This window comes from Glandiceps talaboti, chromosome 6 (genome assembly GCF_964340395.1).
Source record: "Glandiceps talaboti chromosome 6, keGlaTala1.1, whole genome shotgun sequence".
NCBI classification, from domain to species: domain Eukaryota; kingdom Metazoa; phylum Hemichordata; class Enteropneusta; family Spengelidae; genus Glandiceps; species Glandiceps talaboti.
Window position 1 is genome coordinate 2,147,615 of NC_135554.1, and position 20,276 is coordinate 2,167,890.

Sequence of the window (20,276 nt, forward strand, 5' to 3'; positions counted from 1 at the left end):
GGTTGTTTGGAAACCTTGCCTACCTAACTTGAACACTGAACTACACTTTGGTTCCAGGTAAAATGCCTATGTGTCTGTCTGTCTGTCTGTCTGTCTGTCTGTCTTGTAGATGATGCAAATGATTTTGGTATTGAGCTTTATGGTAGTTCGTAAAACAGTGAGAGGAAACAGTATTTAAAACTTTATTTGAAATATACAGAAAATAATATTAGAAATCCGGAAAATCGCGAGTACAAAATTGATTATTTGTCCTTTACCCTGTAAACATAATTACGATGCTTGAAATGCTGACAAATATGAGTTATTGAAGAAGTTATGAAATAAGGAACTTCCAAGCATACTAATCAGAGCTAGAGAGAGTTGTAGGTAAGATACTGTACAGTGAATCGCGACACTTATTATGCAATCAAGATTCACATAGTGCCAAACATGTGAAATAACCAAGTCATGTCTTGTTCATAGCTCACCAAAAAAAAAAAAATTGGACTAAAAACAGTTAACAATCTAATAGCAAACACATAATTATTTGCCAAAGAATCAAGCGACTGATGACATATACTAAAATACTGGTATTATATACTAAAATTCCTAGCTGTATATTGCCTATATCTATCCTTAAGTAAATATACACTTGGTCACTGGAATTTAAATTTTTGTTTCTATATTATAACCCAAACCAGGGCTCTACAATACTTAGTAATATTGATGGGTAGACCTGCATTCCCAACCATTTACTGGAACATCAACTTCCAAAGGACATGCAGTGTTTGGTATGCCATAGTGTATGTAAAGGCCCGGTTACACGATGCAACTCGACTAGCAACGCACCGTGCAATTCGTCGCATGCGACGAATTGCATCGTGTAACCGCCTCGTCGCAGTTGCATGCGACGTTGCAAGGTGCGTCGCAAGGAAACCGACATGTCGGTTTCCTTGCGACGCGTCGCAAGTTGCTTCTCGAGTTGCTTCGTGAGTTGCACCGTGTAACCACTTCGTCGCGTCGCAAGCAATAACCTTTGACATATACCTACGTGTCAAATGACGTTCAATGTTATGGCCGCCATGTTTTTAGTATAAATATTCTATTTCAGCAAGTATTTTTTATATAATTTCGATTTATCACCACGATTACCACTTATAAATAGTATACAATGTCTATGAATGCTTGATTTCCGCTGAATATCATTTTATTTCCAACTTGAATGCAAGTAGCGACATCGGAAAGATCAACATCGCCCTAAACGAACTTCGAATTGAATAGAGTTTTACTATCAATACCTCAACAAGTTTTCAGTCATTTTATTCGTAAATATTAGCAATTTCATAGCATTTTTGCCAAATTCCTGCCGCAAGAAGACTTGACCTCGATGACCTGTAACTTTTATATATTTACGCATGTGCAACAGTTAGCTCTTGCGACTCACCATGCAACTAGTTGCATCGTGTACGCGCTCCCGTCGCAGTTGCAAGCCTCATCGCATGCGACGAATTGCTTCATGAGTTGCATCGTGTAACTGGGCCTTTACTCCCCAACACAGGTATTTCAACACTAGAGGGCGCTATATTCTCCACTTTCGGTTTGCATTGTACAATGAGCAAATAAATAGTATGACATACACACGATTCATTTGTAGAGTATATGAATTCATGCAATAAATAGTATATGACACACACACACGATTCATTTGTAGAGTATATGAATTCATGCAATAAATAGTACATGACATACACACGATTCATTTGTAGAGTGTATGAATTCATGCAATAAATAGTACATGACATACACACGATTCATTTGTAGAGTATATGAATTCAAGCAATAAATAGTACATGACACACACACGATTCATTTGTAGAGTGTATGAATTCATGCAATAAATAGTACATGACATACACACGATTCATTTGTAGAGTGTATGAATTCAAGCAATAAATAGTATGACGCACACACGATTCATTTGTAGAGTATATGAATTCAAGCAATAAATAGTACATGACACACACACATTTCATTTGTAGAGTATATGAATTCAAGCAATAAATAGTACATGACACACACACACACGATTCATTTGTAGAGTATATGAATTCAAGCAATAAATAGTACATGACACACACACATTTCATTTGTAGAGTATATGAATTCAAGCAATAAATAGTACATGACACACACACACACACACACATTTCATTTGTAGAGTATATGAATTCAAGCAATAAATAGTACATGACACACACAGTTTCATTTGTAGAGTATATGAATTCAAGCAATAAATAGTACATGACACACACGATTCATTTGTAGAGTATATGAATTCAAGCAATAAATGGTACATGACACACACACTGTTTCATTTGTAGAGTATATGAATTTAAGCAATAAATAGTACATGACACACACACACACACACACACACGATTCATTTGTAGTGTATGAATTCAAGCAATAAATGGTACATGACACACACGATTCATTTGTAGAGTATATGAATTCAAGCAATAAATAGTACTTGACACAAACGATTCATTTGTAGAGTATATGAATTCAAGCAATAAATAGTACATGACACACACATTTCATTTGTAGTGTATGAATTCAAGCAATGAATAGTACATGACACACACACGATTCATTTGTAGAGTATATGAATTCAAGCAATAAATAGTACATGACATACACACATTTCATTTGTAGTGTATGAATTCAAGCAATAAATAGTACATGACACACACACACATTTGTAGAGTGTATGAATTCAAGCAATAAATAGTACATGACACACACACACACATCGTTTCATTTGTAGAGTGTATGAATTCATGCAATAAATAGTACATGACACACACACACACACATCGTTTCATTTGTAGAGTATATGAATTCAAGCAATAAATAGTACATGACACACACACACACACATCGTTTCATTTGTAGAGTATATGAATTCAAGCAATAAATAGTACATGACACACACACACATCGTTTCATTTGTAGAGTGTATGAATTCAAGCAATAAATAGTACACGACACACACACACACACACACATCGTTTCATTTGTAGAGTGTATGAATTCCAGAGTACAATACATGACACAAATAGTTGGTCAATGATGACACGTGTATTTATTAGACATTTGTAATGGAGGACAATACATACATGACTTGAAGTGCATTGACTGTACATGTATTACAAAATACACAACTTGCCATTCAGGTCAGGCATATTTCATTTCCAACTTGACAATACTTGGTACAAGATAATTCCAACAGGAAGGCTATGCAAAACAAGACAACAATGTTGTATATTCAATGTCCATGATTCCTTTTTGAAATGACCACCACTTTATGACAATCTTACACTTTGACAACATTGGCACCGTGTTTATCACTATACAAAATAGCAAAAGAAAAAAAGGTTCTGTGAAATAAGTTTACCACACCCAGCTTGACATTTTGTTTGTACCCCCCACCCCTCTTTACGGTCTCATGCCTCTTCTTTTGATGGTGCATCAAAGTTGTCAACCAAATCTGCAATGAAACAAAGATGTTAATTAGTGACATGTTTGATTTTCAACAATTTAGTTCACCCTTTAGTACATTTTACAAATAAATTCATATATAAATATTTTTTAAATGCAAGGCCATTAGAAAATATGACAAAAATTAACAGCCTTCAAAGAGAAGTTAAAGACATATCTATTCTGCCAAGAGCATTCTAACTACATGTATGCAGTGCCTCTGAACTCTAAATCATAAAGGAAAATTACATTTTCTAAATTTATATAATATTGATTGAATATAACATAGTGAAATATGTATCTATGTGCACATGGTACTGTGAATATGCAGGTGTGAGTATGTCTGGGTGTGTGTGTGTGTGTGTGTGTGTGTGTGTGTGTGTGTGTGTGCGCGCGCGCGCGCGTGTCATCTTACTCACCTGGCACTTCCTCGTCATCTTCATCTATTTCTTCTGCAATGTGTGCACTCTGCCCCGACTCTTGTACTGGTAATTTCTCAGCTAACTTTCGAATGTTGGCCAAACTCTCTGTTCCCTGAGGGAAGGCCAAAACATTGAATAAAGAAATTTAAATGAATATCCACTTGTCTAACAAGGGACATTCAGTCATTTCACCATGTAGAAATAACTAGCTGACAACTGATATTGTCATTACAATATTTATTTATCAACATGTAGAAATAACTAGCTGACAACTGATATTGTCATTACAATATTTATTTATCAACATGTAGAAATAACTAGCTGACAACTGATATTGTCATTACAATATTTATTTATCAACATGTAGAAATAACTAGCTGACAACTGATATTGTTATTTAAGGCCAGAAAAAATAAAAAAGCTGTTCAACCTACCCAAATTTCTGGCATTTCAATTCCATATTCAAGCATTGTAAAACTTTAAATTAAGTCTATGGTTTGATATTTTATGTCTCAAAATGGCCTCCTACATTGTCTTACTTAAAAAAACAAAATTTTTGGAGGTGTCTCCTTCCATCACAGTACCAATCACAGTGATAATTGTCTTTTTTCCCAAAGAAAGATGGAAGGTGGCTGGCTAAGTACGTACCTCCATGGTATAGATTAGAGCTCATCTCTAAGACATCTCCTTATAAATGCATGTGAAATCCACATCCTTTGTAGAGTAATCTAGTTTGGACTCTTATAATTGTAGTTAGTTATCACTGTTATTTTAATGTATCATTGTACCATATAATTTAATATCTCCACTATCTCCAATGTTTGAGTTTCATTTGGTGGGGCTTAACATTTTTTGAGAGGAAAGGGTCAGAGGAGCTACAAAATTTGTTTGACTGTAAATTGTGTGTACATTTTCTAACTACAACTGATGGAAATCGATTGCCACACAGACAAATTGCAAGAGATGAAATCAAAATGAGTGAATAAATATTATATAAACTCAACTTGAAATGTTTTGCCATCATGAATGATATATGGTTTGTTTTTACATCCTTGTCAAGCATTGGTAAAAAAAAGTTGACCTACATGTACCTACCCAATATGATGGGTTTGGTTGCCCATTGAATTGCTTTTTAATTTTTTCTGGCCCAAGATATTCATTTATTTATCAATCATATCTATATTACAAGGAAAACTACTGAAGGGAAAAACAAAGTCAAGTGACATGCAAATGTTGTCATGGCACCTGTCAGACAGCTGGCTATGGATGGATGGAACCTATTGTAAAAGCCTCCCACCCACCCCTTGGGTAAAAAACTGTACTGAATTATAACCTGTACTTCACACTGACAACCTACTACCCAGGTCTGTATCTCCAATTTACTAGTAGACTTGCAACCAGTAGTTATACAATTTCACAGCATGTACTCTAACATTACAGCAGTTGTGTAAAACATTGTAATGAACTCTAGGCAAACTATATGATCCAGTTATAAATACAGACCACAGCTAACTAACTAACGCCATGGATGAAACCAAGTCCAAGTTGATTGTACTTACCAGTTGATTAAGAATACCTGGCAGCATATCTGCTATCTGTTTATTCTCTGCTAGTCCACTGATTGCAAACGTATTTGCAGCTAGGGAAGCTTGAACCTTAGGATTTGTAAAGTGTATCACCGACCCATCCTCTTTTATCATATTTACCTGTAATGATATTGTACAATTAATCAACATACTTTTATACAATCAAAACTTGTAATCCACTACATAGATGTAGTAAAGTCATTCACTACAACTAATGTGTGTACAACCTTGTCTGTATAATTAAAATATATTTCAATACACTTGGATATTTGGTCAGCTCTAAATGATTAAAGATTATCAGTATTAACAGTTCGTTATATGTCTGCTTTCACACATGCTTTGTGAGATGATGGACTAGGTTTAACATTCCATTGAAACAATGGACCTTACCTGTCAAAAGATTGGACATTTCCTATCTCCGACATTAATATTATGGAGCCTTCAAGACCCAAGAAATGTTAAGAGGTACCCCAATCCCTCAAATTCAGCAAAAGTAGAAAAAACATATATGCAGAAAAGCACAGAAACAGAAGAAACAAGTCATTGAGAATGACATAGTCCCCGCTAATTGGGTTTTAAGGAATTATCACTACTCTGATCACGGAACAACATTTGTGAACCTAAAACAAACAGACTTAGATATGTTGTGTGTGCTTGTTGGACGTGGAATATGCCTCCAACAATAAAGGATTGGTTGGGTATGGGGGATCATATCACGATGAAAATGTTGTCTGAGTTATGGCTTTGGACATGGAAAATTCACAAACAAAATGGCTGCCAGGCAGCCATATTGGATCGTATCACGACGAAAATGGATATGCACATGTATGTCATAGAACACTGTCCTAATACCAACTTTAAATGAGATCTGTTCAAGCATGTCTGAGTTATGGCGCCCACCAGTACCCAGTATACCGAGACGCCAAAGTTCATTCACCTATCTTGCCGTAAAACCGTTCAAACGCAGCAAATTGCTGCAAAATTTGCTGCCATAACTAGTTCCACACATGCGTATTAGCATTGTTTATATAGCCTGCCATTTTGAATGTATGATAGTGAACGGCATCTAGAGCTACGATCCAAATGACGAGCGATCGTAATTTTACGTGCGTTTTTCGCCCACAAGATCAAATTTAAACATGGCGGATATAATTAACGGCTCTCATAACATGGTCTACGATATAAATTATGTCACTGTCTCTGGATATTTTGACTGATTTTGACTCGAAATACATCATTGAATACAAGTATTTAGCTGTGGGAACACATTGTACTTGTGTGTAAGCATCAAATTCCCACTAAGTCCGTATGAGATGCCTTCGGCAGTTTACAGTTGAATTTTTTTGAATGTCGGCAAATTTACGCAATCTTGTGACAGGTACCGACTCCCATACTAACATCTCGGTTGTAATTTTTGGGTATAAAATGGATTATTTTGGTTTTATTTCTTTTGTTACGTCTCAGTAATGACTTGTATTTGTACTAGCTCAGCGTGTGTGAAGGTCAGTGGAGGGAAATTTATGCACGATACGGGCGATTTTACAAATCAGATTTTTTATGTGCGGTTTTCAACGTAAAATTCAAATTTCAACATCGCCGAAGCAAAATCTGTCTCCCCTAACGTAACTTACAATGTAAATAACGGTGCTGTTCGTAGAAATTTCCACTCAATTTTGACTATGAATACGATGTTTTATACAAGGAGATGGCTGAGTGAACTCAATGCAGGAAATGTAAGGATCAGATTGTCACAACGTAACTTCAAAGACCCACAAAGTGGGTACAGCATGTTGGCAAAAAGTGCCACTTTGGCGTCTCGATTCGGACTCGTATACTACCAATTTGTGGGCATTTTTTACTGATTTTGAGCATAAATTTGTTGATAATTTTCTGTTGTTCTGTCAAATAATGATATATAACTACACAAACTGATTTTTCAGAAGATATCAGTGCAGCGACTTCAGCTATTTTTGTCCCTTTCATTGCCGGTGCGGGACCGACTAATTGCATCGTAATCAGATTAGAGAGCCGTTATTTTGTTTCGTTCAAATTTAATACGACTGAAAATAACATTTTCTGCCCAATTTTCGCCGATTTTGACCATTTAACCAGTATAAGGATTTTGTAGAAACATAAATGTTGGTATTTTGAATTTTGTTTGTAATATAAATGTTTTGTTTATTTGTGATATGTCAATAAATTAACAAGTTTTTTTTACCAATATTTTCTTATTTTAACCCAAATTTCAGTTGTGAATGTGATATTAGAATGTGTTTATTTGTAAGTATGATATAGACAATTTATTTTCCAGTAAAATGATACCTAATTTTCAAAGATTGGGCAATTCTAAGTATTTTTATATCAATTTGATTGCATACCACTCACTCTCACTTTATGTTAGTGAGGGGGCTGGAGCACAAACAATCCCATCAGGCCAATGGTGGTGAAAGAGTTAAGGCAATCAAAAAGATACACTGACAACACCTGAAAGGGTTGTTCATTTCTTATCAATTATGTATAGATGCTTGACAATTTCAGGCACATTAGCATTAATATTTATATCATTTTAATGATTTCAAATTAGGAAGACAGCGATTTGACCCTGAAGATGAAGGTCAAGGTCAAAAGTCAGTGTGTCATTGGAAAGCTCACCATTGATAACCACGACGAAGGCACTTGAATAGGGTCTCTATCTGTTAAGTGTCACGAGTTATCGTCCAAAAGTGACTATTTATGACAAATATGGCCGCCATTTTGCTGTTATCATTGTATTGGGGTTGTGAAAGGAAGAGATTTGTATATGCAGACAATAGCATCTGACATTTGTACATGGTTTGGTTGAAATCAGTCCATCCATATCAGAGATATACATACACACTTTTGACAATAATATGGCTATTTGACCATGAAGATGGAGGTCAAGGTCAAAAGTCAATGTGCCATTAAAAAGCTCACGATTAATAACATGGGTGAAGACACTTGAATGAGGTCTCTATCTGTTAAACTTCAAGAGTTATTGGGCAAAGTGTGATTATATAAGACAAATATGGCCGCCATGTCACTGTTGTGGTGAGGGTTGTAAAACCAACAGGCGTGCATATGCCCTCCATAACATTTGTATCAGGCTTGGTTGAATTTGGCACATGCATATTGGAGATACAGGTTGCCAGAAGGACAGACTCGACCCAACGCAGTAGCCCCCATCGGGCTTTGCCCTTTATAAATGAAAACATTCGGTCTCTTGCAAAGAAGGGTGAACTGTTCCTTGAGTGACAATCCAGTTTTAGTTTTGGTTCTCTTTGTAATACTCATCGTTGCAAACCACAGCCTCTTTTACAGCACTGTCCAGTATATGCTCTACACCATCCAGTATGTGCTCTACACCATCCAGTATGTGCTCTACACCATCCAGTATGTGCTCTACACCATCCAGTATGTGTCCTACACCATCCAGTATGTGCTCTACACCATCCAGTATGTGCTCTACACCATCCAGTATGTGCTCTACACCATCCAGTATGTGTCCTACACCATCCAGTATGTGTCATACACCATCCAGTATGTGCCCTACACAAGAGACCATGTCATCGTTGCAAACTACAGCCTCTTTTACAGCACCGTCCAGTACTGTATGTGTCCTACACCAGAGACCATGTCATCATTCATATACAATCTAAGGATTTACTCACTGTGGCTTTGTACATCAAAATTACAACCAATCAGATTGCCTCTTGCATATCACTTGATATACAATCGGCCTTAGCAAGAAACTACATACACTGAAGTTGGGTTCTTGTTGCTGAAGTTTATAATGTACAAGTGTTGCATCAAAGTGTCAATAACAGGGTTTGTGAGAGCATGGATTTGCTGAACGGTCAGACCGGGCATCCGATACGATAGTGAGTTTTACACACACACACACACAGACACTTAGCGATGCCTATAGCACTACTGAACCTTACCAGTTCAGTTGTGCTAAAAACCAAATTGACGCACATATGCATAGGATATTATTTGATGTTTACTGATCGTTTGGTTGAATTTGGCCAATGCATATTGGAGATAGCGGTGAATATAACTACTAGCCCCCCTCAACTTAGCCACTGGGGCTAAATACTAACAATTGTGCTTACCTCTTCAATACCAGGAATATTATTTACTGAAAGTTTCTTGAGTGAATTTTGAAGTTTCTTGTCATCTGTGGTAGCCGTCCTGTGAACAACCTTTTTCTTTCTACGAGCTGAACCTTTTCCTCCTATTCTGACCTGGGCAGCTTGTGCCTGTAAACGTTGTAACTTTTCTGGATTCATGGCGAATATTTGTATTTATCCTGTAATACAACAGAATTATTGACATTAGAATCATTTGTCATCAAGCTCACATTTTAACACCCGGAAAACCTTCCAAATATATCCTTGTATTTTCAGTGAAGGAGTTTTGTTGTTACCAGGGGATAAAAATTATGGTGGTCCTAAGACACGGACTAGTGCAATTTCCCATTGAAAATAGCACCAATGACATTGCAACATGTATAGTTTTTAACCCTTTCACCACCGATTCCTATTATTGTGGGATTGCCAAAGTTCATTCATCCACCTCGCCGTTAGAGTGCTTAACAGCAGCTATTGCTGTAAAAACTACTACCATAACAAGTCATTGAGAATGACATTGTCCCCGCTATGATTGGGTTTTAAGGAATTTTCACTACTCTGATCACGCATCAACACTTGTGAACCTAAATCAAACAGACTTAGATATGTTGCGTCTGCTTGTTGGACATGGAACATGCCTACAACAATAAAGGATGGGTCGGGTATGGGGGATCGTATCACGACGAAAATGGATATGCACATGTATGTCACAGAACACTGTGCTAATACCAACTTTGAATGAGATCTGTTCAAGCATGTCTGAGTTATGGCTTTGGACATGAAAATTCACAAACAAAATGGCTGCTAGGCGGCCATATTGGATCGTATCATGACAACAATGAATATGCACATGTATGTCATAGAACACTGTCCTAATACCAACTTTGAATGAGATCTGTTAAAGCATGTCTGAGTTATGGCTTTAGACAGGGAAAATTCGCAAACAAACAACATATTGGATCGTATCATAAAACAAATTGACGTGCATATGTATGCCATAGCATTTGCCCCTGTACCAAGTTTGAAAAAACCGGTCCAGGCATCTCCAAGAAACGGCTGCGGACGGAAGGACGGACGGACGGACAGACGGAACCCAATCCATAAGTCCCCGTTCCGGACTTCGTCCGTGGGGACTAAAAATACTGTGCATAATTGTCAACAACATTCAACTTATAGTAGACATAACATCGTCTAATATTTTAATTTACGGAATGTCTTGTAACCAGAGCCTGTCAACAGACTCGACCATTTTCTTTCATCATTCCATTGTATTCCTTGTACTTGACATTTCACAATATTTATAATTCTCAACATGCCTCACCTCGGTCGTACTCAAAGCAGTCCTGGTATGATCACTGACATGACCAGAGAGAACCTTTTCGGATTTACATGTAAAGCGAGGAAATATACGCAAAACATAATGCAAAGTCTGAAGCCAAATTAAAGTTGTAATTATTTTAATTATTTTTACTTGCCATATATTTGCATTTTGGAAATGGCAAGACATGTTCATGTCATTTACATGTAAACTGTAAGCCAATAAACAAAGTTTGGTCGATTCACTGTACGTACTGTAATAACTTCAACCGCATGCCTAGGATAGGACCTAGGCATGCCTTGCCTTGCTTACTTGAGTTATCTTCATTCTGGTTCACTGTCACTCCAAATTGCACGACAATATAGAATTAATCACAAGTTCCATGTTATCTGAAAACATCAAACTTTTATAGTGGGTCTGAAGTGTGATTTTAGTGCGTACCAAGAACTCCTGCGTTGCTGGTGCTGTGAAAAATCGCCCGGTCAAACGAGGTCAGCTTCAACTTCCGGGTCAAATCAGTCGTTTTCTACCGAAAAATCTTGAACGGACCGGACCCTTACACAACGATCCTACTAAATTTACTTGCCATGGTTATTTAAAACACATAAAAATCCACCTTTTTGTGAAATTTGTAAACTTTCCAGTCCGTATTATGGAAACTATGAGCCAAAAACTGGGTAGAAATTTCAGGGCCTCAAGTATGCGTCCCGAATTCGTCGGAAAATTGGTATTCCTAAATGTAATTCCAAAATTTATTTTGCTGGCACGAAAGAAGAGATGTCAGTTGAGGTTTAGGCGTTTACAGTATCTAAAATGGTGGACTCTAGGAAAAGTTACGGCGAGTTGAAAATACCCAAAAATAAGGCCCGTGAGCAGCCATTCAAAGTGTAACGGTTGCTATCTCAGTATCTGGAGGATAGATTGTATGCAAATGAGGGTATTGCGGACTGGCTGATTATGTAGTAGGGGTGAAGAATTTGGATTTGAAGTTTACAACCCTGTTTCGAACAAACACTTGTCATTTGGGTGCACAATGCGTAGAATTATGACTATAGCACATATTACATTGCTTGTTTGACATCAATAGTGTCTTTTGAAAAGTGGCAGTTTACTTAAAGTCTCGTGGACTGATTTCCAATATGGCGTCGGTCACAATGCTCATTAACATATTAATTTTTTTGTGAAATTACAAAAAAAAATCATCAAAAATAGAAAAGAAGATGTGCTGACTTGAAATTAACAAATCTGAGTAAGCTACCCTCTGCACATCAACACACCAGATATCAAAGCAATCTGACAAGTAGTATTTGAGGAGATGATGAAAATATCATTTTTGAAGAAAAAAAAACCATAAAAAATTGAAAATGGCACAGATCAACTTGGCATGAACAAATCTGAATAGCCTTCCCCCCATAAAACATGCACACCAAATATCGAAGTATTCTGACTCACTTTCGGAGAAGATGATGAAAATAAAAAAAGTTGACGGACACCTATGATTCACTCTACTCTATACCCACCTATACCTAAAGCTACGCTTTCAGCTTTCGCTGACAGCGGAGCCTAAAAGGTGGTTTTCTTAATGATCTTCTTGATATTGAATGTAACTTGTTTTCTTTTGCTTACCTTACTAGAATTTATGGTAATATTTGTATTAACCATGCATCAGTGTTCTCCCTGAACAAGGTAACAGGGGCGCCGCGCCCTCTTGTAAATTCTTGGCGCCCCCTTGTAAGTTTTGACGGAAAAAAAATGAATTGAATATTTTTTCAACAAACGGGGCAAAACGATTTACTTCTCTCGCGGTTTCGCTACGATCTCATGGTCGCCATTTTGGAAAGTCAAATATCTCGGTAAAGAGGCTACTGTCACTGATGTCAAACTTCGTGCGAATCACATTCACGCATACTTTCATCAAACTTGTCATTCATTCTATAGCTTTCAAACAGTCAACATGTCTTTCCTCCGTCATTTAGCTCAATGAAGATCAGGAGGTACACGGAATATTTTACACGTCGGCCCTTTTCAGGGCGAACTTGAACTCAGATCGTGGGATTGTTTGCATGTAAACACACACTTTCTCGAGTTTACGGTACAAAAACAAAATGAAATGCGAAACTTTGAAAGGCTTGTGTTGTTCACCAACACTACTTAGATGATACTAAATAATATGTCACTAAAATGAACAAAATGGTACATTCTAGTTCCTTAACTATTTATTGAATTGTAATCGAAACGAAAATGGGCTAATATTTTCATACCCATCGAACCACGATCGAACTTACGGAGATATCGGGTGAGATGCGATGGCCTCAACACAGATAAACACGTGGTGTCAATGTGGGCGATTCCATTGTTCATGGATAGGTGGGCCGTGACAAAAGTCTCGGAACGGTCTGTTTTTACGTGTACACTAAATGTACTACAAAATCTATGGTTTTTAGAGTCGCTGTGTCTATGAATTGCTTCTCTTAATATAAAAACACGCAAGTAAGATTTTCCATGGCTACGTCAGTATTGAAGTTGAACGCTAAGTTCCCCTCTGTCCCTTCCCTTTAGTTTAATAGTTCGGACGTTGCATGTGTCGTCATAGCAGAAAGTTTTGTCGGATACCTGTCCCACTTGAAAACTATGTATTCCGATTCGTTTTATTTCATTTTCTTTTGATTGACTTCATTACCACCCATAGTGACACGAAGCGGTTTCGCCTTCTTTCAAAAAAGACCTGTGCTAACTGAAACTGCCATGCCGTATTGTCACCGACTATTTTTGTTTTCGTAAAAAAAACTGAACATGCTGAAGAGAACTATATCATGGCTAGGCATGTCTTACAGTGTGAGTTTTTTTTGACGTGGGAGCGTGACGTATTGAGTGTCCATTTGAACATGTGCAGCTGTGTTTGGCATGTACTATTAATTTTCCAGTTAGACACAACAATGGCAACAAAAATTGCAACATTAGTGTTGCGTCTTTTTTACATTGACTGTAACAGGGCCAGGGTACAAGTTCGTTAGTGGTCTATAATAGTATTATGTATCAAAATAAAAACAATCGACTCTCACTCAGTATAGTACGATCGTCAGTCGAGGGGTATGGCAAATGTAACAAAATTCGTTGCGTATAGGATACGGATCGTTCGATCAAATATGCATAACAAATTAATTTCCATTGCGTACGGTATAATACGCATGGTTTTGCGTTACCGCAAATACTTGTCCGTCATTCTGAGCAGTTCTCAAGTCCGGGAATTAAATGATACATTTAATGAGAAGTCAACTAGAAAAGAGTACATTTAGACGAATTGAATCACTATGGGAATATCAATAGATGGACCAAATCTGATACTGTTTACTTTGAACAAGCAGTCACCAATGGGGAAATTACAAAGACAGGAGAATTCTCACAGAAGTGAGACAAGTTACTCAGCTGTTATGCATAAAGGCAAAGTTATCTTCACCCTTATGTGTTTGACTTTTGTTTGTTTTGGTAGTGGTATGGTGATGATGCAATGAAGCTTTTGAAAATGGATTTCGTTTTATAGTAAACACTACAACTGTCCTGAAACATCTTGAAATTTGCTGCAATTTTTTACAGAAAGTTGAAGATTTTGTTTTGTTACACTCTTTCAGCATTTGTGTTAAAATGAGCTATTTGAGTAACTATTTAGGACAAACTATTAAAAAACTATTTTTTTGACACAGGTAAATTTGGCTAAATTCTGTCACTATTTAAACATTAAGATATCAAAACTCACTTTGACACTTCAGTTGTGTTGAAATTCACATGATTAAAGTGGGTTAAAATGGCTAAATAAAGTGCCACCAAAAGCCACCATTTCAAGATGCAAATTGCAAAAGTTCCTAGGCAGGAGGGGGGACACCCCCCTCCTGACCACCCCCCACCGTGCGCAAAGCGCATGCAGTGCTTCGCTCCGCTCAGCAACAATTCCCCCCTCTTGTGACAAAATCCTGGGGAGAACACTGTGCATGAATACAATCAGCTTTTATCTGCTATACCCCTATCTTGGAAAAGGTTACTAGCTAAGGATGGTTTTTCAAAAGCTACAAGTTTGTAGACCCAAATTTCGAAACAAAGTCTTTGAGATATGTACAATTATTTTTTAAATATTTTAGCACCCTCTGTTATTCCCTTACACAATGTTCTTTATTAGCATGATATTTTTGATGTTACAATATCCCTGCCTAGTTTGCTTTGTTCTCCCTCTTAAAGTTACAATTGATGTAAAGTTAAGGCTTTTTCAGTACAAATTAATTATGAAGATCTTACCTACAAACAAATTATTTGTTTTCTTGGGGGTGGGGGGTTGTAGAATCCATATTACGTTCTTTTTGTGATGAGGTTGTAGAGGATTACTTTCATCTTTTTGGGGATTGTACTTTTATTAGCCAGTTTTGGAACGGTACGGTAAAACAAAAGACGACTACATGGAGTGCATTGGAACGATCACACCTTCAATAGCATCTCAATAAAGTTGTTCTCCTATTGACCGCCCCGTTGTCTTTTGTCTTTTGTATGACTCATAAAAGATTTGAAATGATTGTGAAATGGTGAGAACGGCATGTCACACTCTTGACTATATTGATGACTTTCAAACAACTTGTCGGCATGAGATGTAATGCAACCGTAGTTGCGGCATTGATACTTTGACCATTGACTGTGATACCGAAAAGATGATTGTCGGTCAGAAGTGAAAAGAGTTTCATTTCTTTTTCCAATAAAGATTTTCAAAGGTGTAAAACTTTTTCAGCTTCGGCCTACCTATGAATCTGCTATGTCTAGGAAGGAATCCTCACTCGATCGTGAAACTGAAGATAAAGAAAACGATGTCCCGTGTGAACCAGTACCATCGCACGGTGAAGCGGCAGCTATGTTTTTTCCGTGTTTGTTATGGCTAGAGTCGCAGCCTGATTGTGAACCTACTCAGTTGTAATTGCTCCGTAGTTTACACAGAAAAGCAGCAGACAGCCGTGCAATGAAACAGAAACCCCTGACTTCGTTTTTCTGAACTTTATTTTTTTTCTCATTGAGTGGCTAAATTGCGGACACATCGTTTGTACACATTGATACAATTTGATTACATTTACATGTCAGTGAACACTATTTATAGATGCAACCATGACAACAGTGTGTTCTTATCAGCTGTCCACCACGTCGTCGTCTTTCTTGTAAATAAGTTTTTTTATTTCTTCTACACATATTCAATTCGTTTTCCTATTATATTCAACTCTTTATTTAGTTTTAGTATTAAATAAGTACAATTCATTAAAAAGGTTTCTATGTAGTACAGTACATTTCATTTGTCTGAGAGTGCATGTAACATGTGTAAGTGATGCAGCGTACGTGTACGTTCATTCTGTATGAGTGCGACCTTTTGACCCCACCCCGTCCCATCTCGATGCAGATCGCATATCCAAACTGACCACATATCCGAACAAAATGCATGTCCCCGTAAGCGTTTGGATAATCAACGTTTTACTGTACATGTATGTATGGATCAGGTTCACCGCTGTGCAAGTTAAAAGATCCCACTCCAGTTTACTTTGATCGCAATGAAACTGACAACTTTAGAGCCACCTTGACGACCTAATTCTGACTCCTACAATAAAAGCAGCATATTTTCATTGATTTTGAGAATAAATTTAGTGATGATTTTCACTGTTCTGTCAAATAATTAATTATATTAATACACCAGATTTAAACTGAATTCCTCCTGAAAGGGAATCACTTGTTATGCAAATTACTCATTAAAAACTAAACTTAACTGTGGTAAGACTTTTTTTCACAGGCATGCTTTCTTAGGTTAATGTATGTGCCATATTATACGGAATTTGAAGAGTGCATGATACTGCTTAATTACTGAATATCGTTCATTATTCAAAATACTCATTAAAGGTATAAGTTGTAGCAACAAACTTCATAGGACAGGTGCATATTATTATGGTTGATATATTATATGTACCATATTATACGAAATTTGAAGCTTGATTTTTACGATACAGCCTAGTTACCTAAAATCATTAATGATGCAAATTAGTTATTATTAGTTATTAACACTGTAAGGTACATCAACAAACTTTATAGGGCATATAAACTTTGTTATGTTTAATGTATGAAGTAAATTATATTAAAATTGAAGTATGCAGTCTTAAGATATAGCCTAATTACCAAAACTCATTAATTATGCAAATTATTCACTAACACTGAAAGGTACATCAACAAGCTTTACAGGGCATACGCGATTGTTATGGTTAATGTGTGTACTGAATTGTATTGAAATTGAAGTATGTATTCTTAAGATATAGCCTAATTACCGAAAATCATTAATTATGCAAATTATTCATTAACACTGTACGGTGCATCAACAAACTTGATAGGACATATGTGTTTTCTTATGGTTAATGTATGTACTGAATTGTATTGAAATTGAAGTATGTATTCTTAAGATATAGCCTAATTACCGAAAATCATTAATTATGCAAATTATTCATTAACACTGTACGGTGCATCAACAAACTTAATAGGACATATGTGTTTTCTTATGGTTAATGTATGTACTGAAATATATTGAAATTGAAGTATGTAGTCGTAAGATATAGCCTAATTACCAAAAATCATTAATTATGCAAATTATTCATTAACACTGTAATGTGCATCAACAAACTTTATAGGACATACATATTTTCTTATGGTTCATGTGCGTACTAAATTATATTGAAACTGAAGTATGCATTCTAAAGATATAGCTTAATTTTAATTAGGCCAAACAAAAAAAAATGTGTGGTTCCTATTACATGGTCTTGAAAATAAGGGTAGGTAGGTAGGGATTTTTTTTTTTTTTTTTTTTTTTTTTTTAATTTCTATTTTGCAGGTATGGACGGGGTTGAAAATACAACTAGCAACTCAAATATATGTACAGAGCAGACTTAAATTCACAAATCAAATTATTTTTTATTTCTTTTCATATGATAATTCAGTAATACAGATTCCTTCACAATAACACTGACCAGTTGGTTTTACTGGCCTGCAAAATAACAAAATCAACATCCAACTCTGAATGTTATTTTTTCAGGTTACATTTCATGTACATTTATACATTATATTATTCACTTCAACGTTTCTTTCCAAATGGGCGTTGAACAACTGAATGGTTCCCATTGTCTTTACATGTAGTACAAATAGGTAAGACTGTTTTGTAGCGCTTCTTCAGTTCAGCATCAACTTCAGCTCCAACATCACCACAGTGGCAACATACATCTTTTCTACCAATATCAATCCAGTCCTCTCTTCTCAAATAGATCTACCAATGAGTTATATAATTCTTGTTTTTTGGTCAGTGAAACGCCACTACAGACAAGAGAAATTAAATGGACATTTATTAAAAATACTTTTCACTCACCCACCTCAAAGTATTACGAACATATATACACTCATAGAGTTAAAGCTGGAGTTATTTTTGAAGTAAAATTGAATATTCAACCTCGCATGCCTTAATTAAAAATTTGTGCGCAAAAAGTCTGACTATTGCGCCTAGCCTGTAACGACGTATGAAAATAGTGGCGTTATAGAATAAAAAAACGCAAACAAAACATTCAAAAAATCACGTCACGTTTACCCACAACAAATTCATCTTACGTTTCGTCTCTTCCCTTACAATGTCTTATTTTTCCAAAAGAATGGCACAAAAAATGCTTCGAAACAACGAAGTAAAAAAAACAACAACAACGGAGTAAAAATAAAAACAAACCTTGACGAGGGTTTCTTAACCCTCTTCCGAACAAATTCCCGTCCACCTGCTATTAGTATTTCGAATGCATTCACGGCTTTCGTTGTGGTTTCCTCAACAATATCCTCCATTTCACGAGAAATAGGGTCTCGTTGACATTGAACTCGTACGTATTTAATACTAAAGTTCTGACTGACGGTGCCGAGTTGAATATTGCTTTGAGTAACTTCCATCCACGGGCCATTCATTGAACTCGAACATTCAATACGACTCTGGTAATATTTGCATTCCGAATAACCTGGATGGTGGTCTTCTAACAATTGCTCGAATGTCCTGTCTGAGTTACCAGTAGTCAGTACAGATTTTTGCTGAATGTGGTCGCATCCTAGATCCTATTCCTGCGAATTCAATTGAAAACACGCCGTGTTCGAACAGGCGAGCGGCCATTTTTGTTTTCAAAGCATGGACGTCGTAACTCTCGCCCGAACTCTCGCGCTTTGCGAGATTTGTAAATTTTCGATTTTCTGTCGGGTTTTCGGTATTTTTCAGAAACCTCGAATAAAAAGTCGGCAGTCGGGGGTTAAAAATTAGGGTCGGTCGGGTAACCGGAACCACACAATTTTTTTTGTTTGGCCTTATACAAATTATTCGAACTTGTAGCTTTGTTCACATGGCCAAAGTTTAAATACTTGGAGAAGTGAAGTTCAAGCCCTGATCAATCAACACAAGCTAGTGTAAGTCTCAGCAAGTGACAAGAGTGACTGTTAAACAGCCTAGTTTTAGATTGTGTATACAGCAGACAAGTTACCATGGGGATGACTTGCTTTGTTTTGAAAATGCAACAGCAAAGTATCAGCTACTGAAACTGATGAATGTAAGATAAAGTTCCATAGCAACACGTAGGACAACATTTTTAAAACTTCAAAATCACATATGTCAAGTAACGCACGGGTTTATCATGTGAATGACTGCGGCAGTGCCCATGCCATGGCTGGCTTGAATACAACAGCAGAAAGGTGAGGGCGCCCCAAGTAAGGTGTTTGAACTTGTCCATTCTCTCGAGGAAGTCTGGATGAAACTTAATTACATGGTGAAAAAAAAGAAGAAGTTAAGACTGGAACACTTCATCTAAACCACTCTCAGTACATGGAATCTACAAGAGTACAGTGGAACAATAATCATATTTTGGTGAGCGTTGCGTCGCAGCTAGCTTATGGCTAAGGCATGATGCGTTGGAATGTCAGTAACGCTGTGTCACATCTTCGAAGCGATGTACAAAATTAGGTTAATGGGGTGTAAATTTGTAGTAAATGCACGAAAAACGGAGAGAAGGTTCATTTTTTCTATGTTTTCCGTCTCAAATATACTGAAAAGCAACAGCGAGTCAACAAAATTGGAGTATACTCACAGACAAACATTGGTAATTCGTCCACACTTCACTCACGAGGAACAAGATGGCTGACCTCTGACGTCACTGGCAGGGTTTCCCGATGTGACCTTTAGGTATTTTGTATCGCTTCTTTATCTCTGTTTGCA

The 20,276-nt window shown here is 36.7% G+C and overlaps 2 protein-coding genes across 3 annotated transcripts; both read right to left on the reverse strand.

The window, feature by feature from the left end:
• Nucleotides 1-3,108: 3,108 nt before the first annotated feature.
• Nucleotides 3,109-20,211, reverse strand: LOC144436166 (transcription factor BTF3 homolog 4-like). 2 transcript variants are annotated; one of them, XM_078124875.1, is made up of 5 exons: nt 20,149-20,211; nt 9,661-9,857; nt 5,501-5,647; nt 3,939-4,053; nt 3,109-3,529 (listed from the first exon to the last, which is right to left on the reverse strand). In XM_078124875.1, the coding sequence occupies exons 2-5, from the start codon at nt 9,835-9,837 to the stop codon at nt 3,486-3,488; spliced, it is 483 nt and encodes a 160-aa protein (XP_077981001.1). In that variant the 5' UTR covers nt 9,838-9,857; nt 20,149-20,211; the 3' UTR covers nt 3,109-3,485. The 2 variants fall into 2 exon arrangements, with proteins under 2 accessions (XP_077981001.1, XP_077980999.1); XM_078124873.1 differs by having other exon boundaries at nt 3,939-4,064; nt 5,500-5,647.
• On the reverse strand, nt 17,987-19,918 carry LOC144436663 (uncharacterized). The gene is made up of 2 exons (XM_078125508.1): nt 18,762-19,918; nt 17,987-18,361 (listed from the first exon to the last, which is right to left on the reverse strand). The coding sequence occupies exons 1-2, from the start codon at nt 18,986-18,988 to the stop codon at nt 18,286-18,288; spliced, it is 303 nt and encodes a 100-aa protein (XP_077981634.1). The 5' UTR covers nt 18,989-19,918; the 3' UTR covers nt 17,987-18,285.
• Nucleotides 20,212-20,276: the final 65 nt, after the last annotated feature.

Excerpts from the sequence above, each read along its gene's own strand:
- LOC144436166 (XM_078124873.1), bottom strand. The coding sequence starts at position 9,837 with ATGAATCCAGAAAAGTTACAACGTTTACAGGCACAAGCTGCCCAGGTC. Across the intron at positions 4,065-5,499 it reads AGGTATTCTTAATCAACTGG|CCTTCCCTCAGGGAACAGAG; the intron begins TAAGTACAATCA and ends TCAATGTTTTGG. Across the intron at positions 3,530-3,938 it reads AGATGACGAGGAAGTGCCAG|ATTTGGTTGACAACTTTGAT; the intron begins GTGAGTAAGATG and ends GTTTCATTGCAG.
- LOC144436663 (XM_078125508.1), bottom strand. The coding sequence starts at position 18,988 with ATGAATGGCCCGTGGATGGAAGTTACTCAAAGCAATATTCAACTCGGC. Across the intron at positions 18,362-18,761 it reads GTTAAGAAACCCTCGTCAAG|TGGCGTTTCACTGACCAAAA; the intron begins GTTTGTTTTTAT and ends TCTTGTCTGTAG.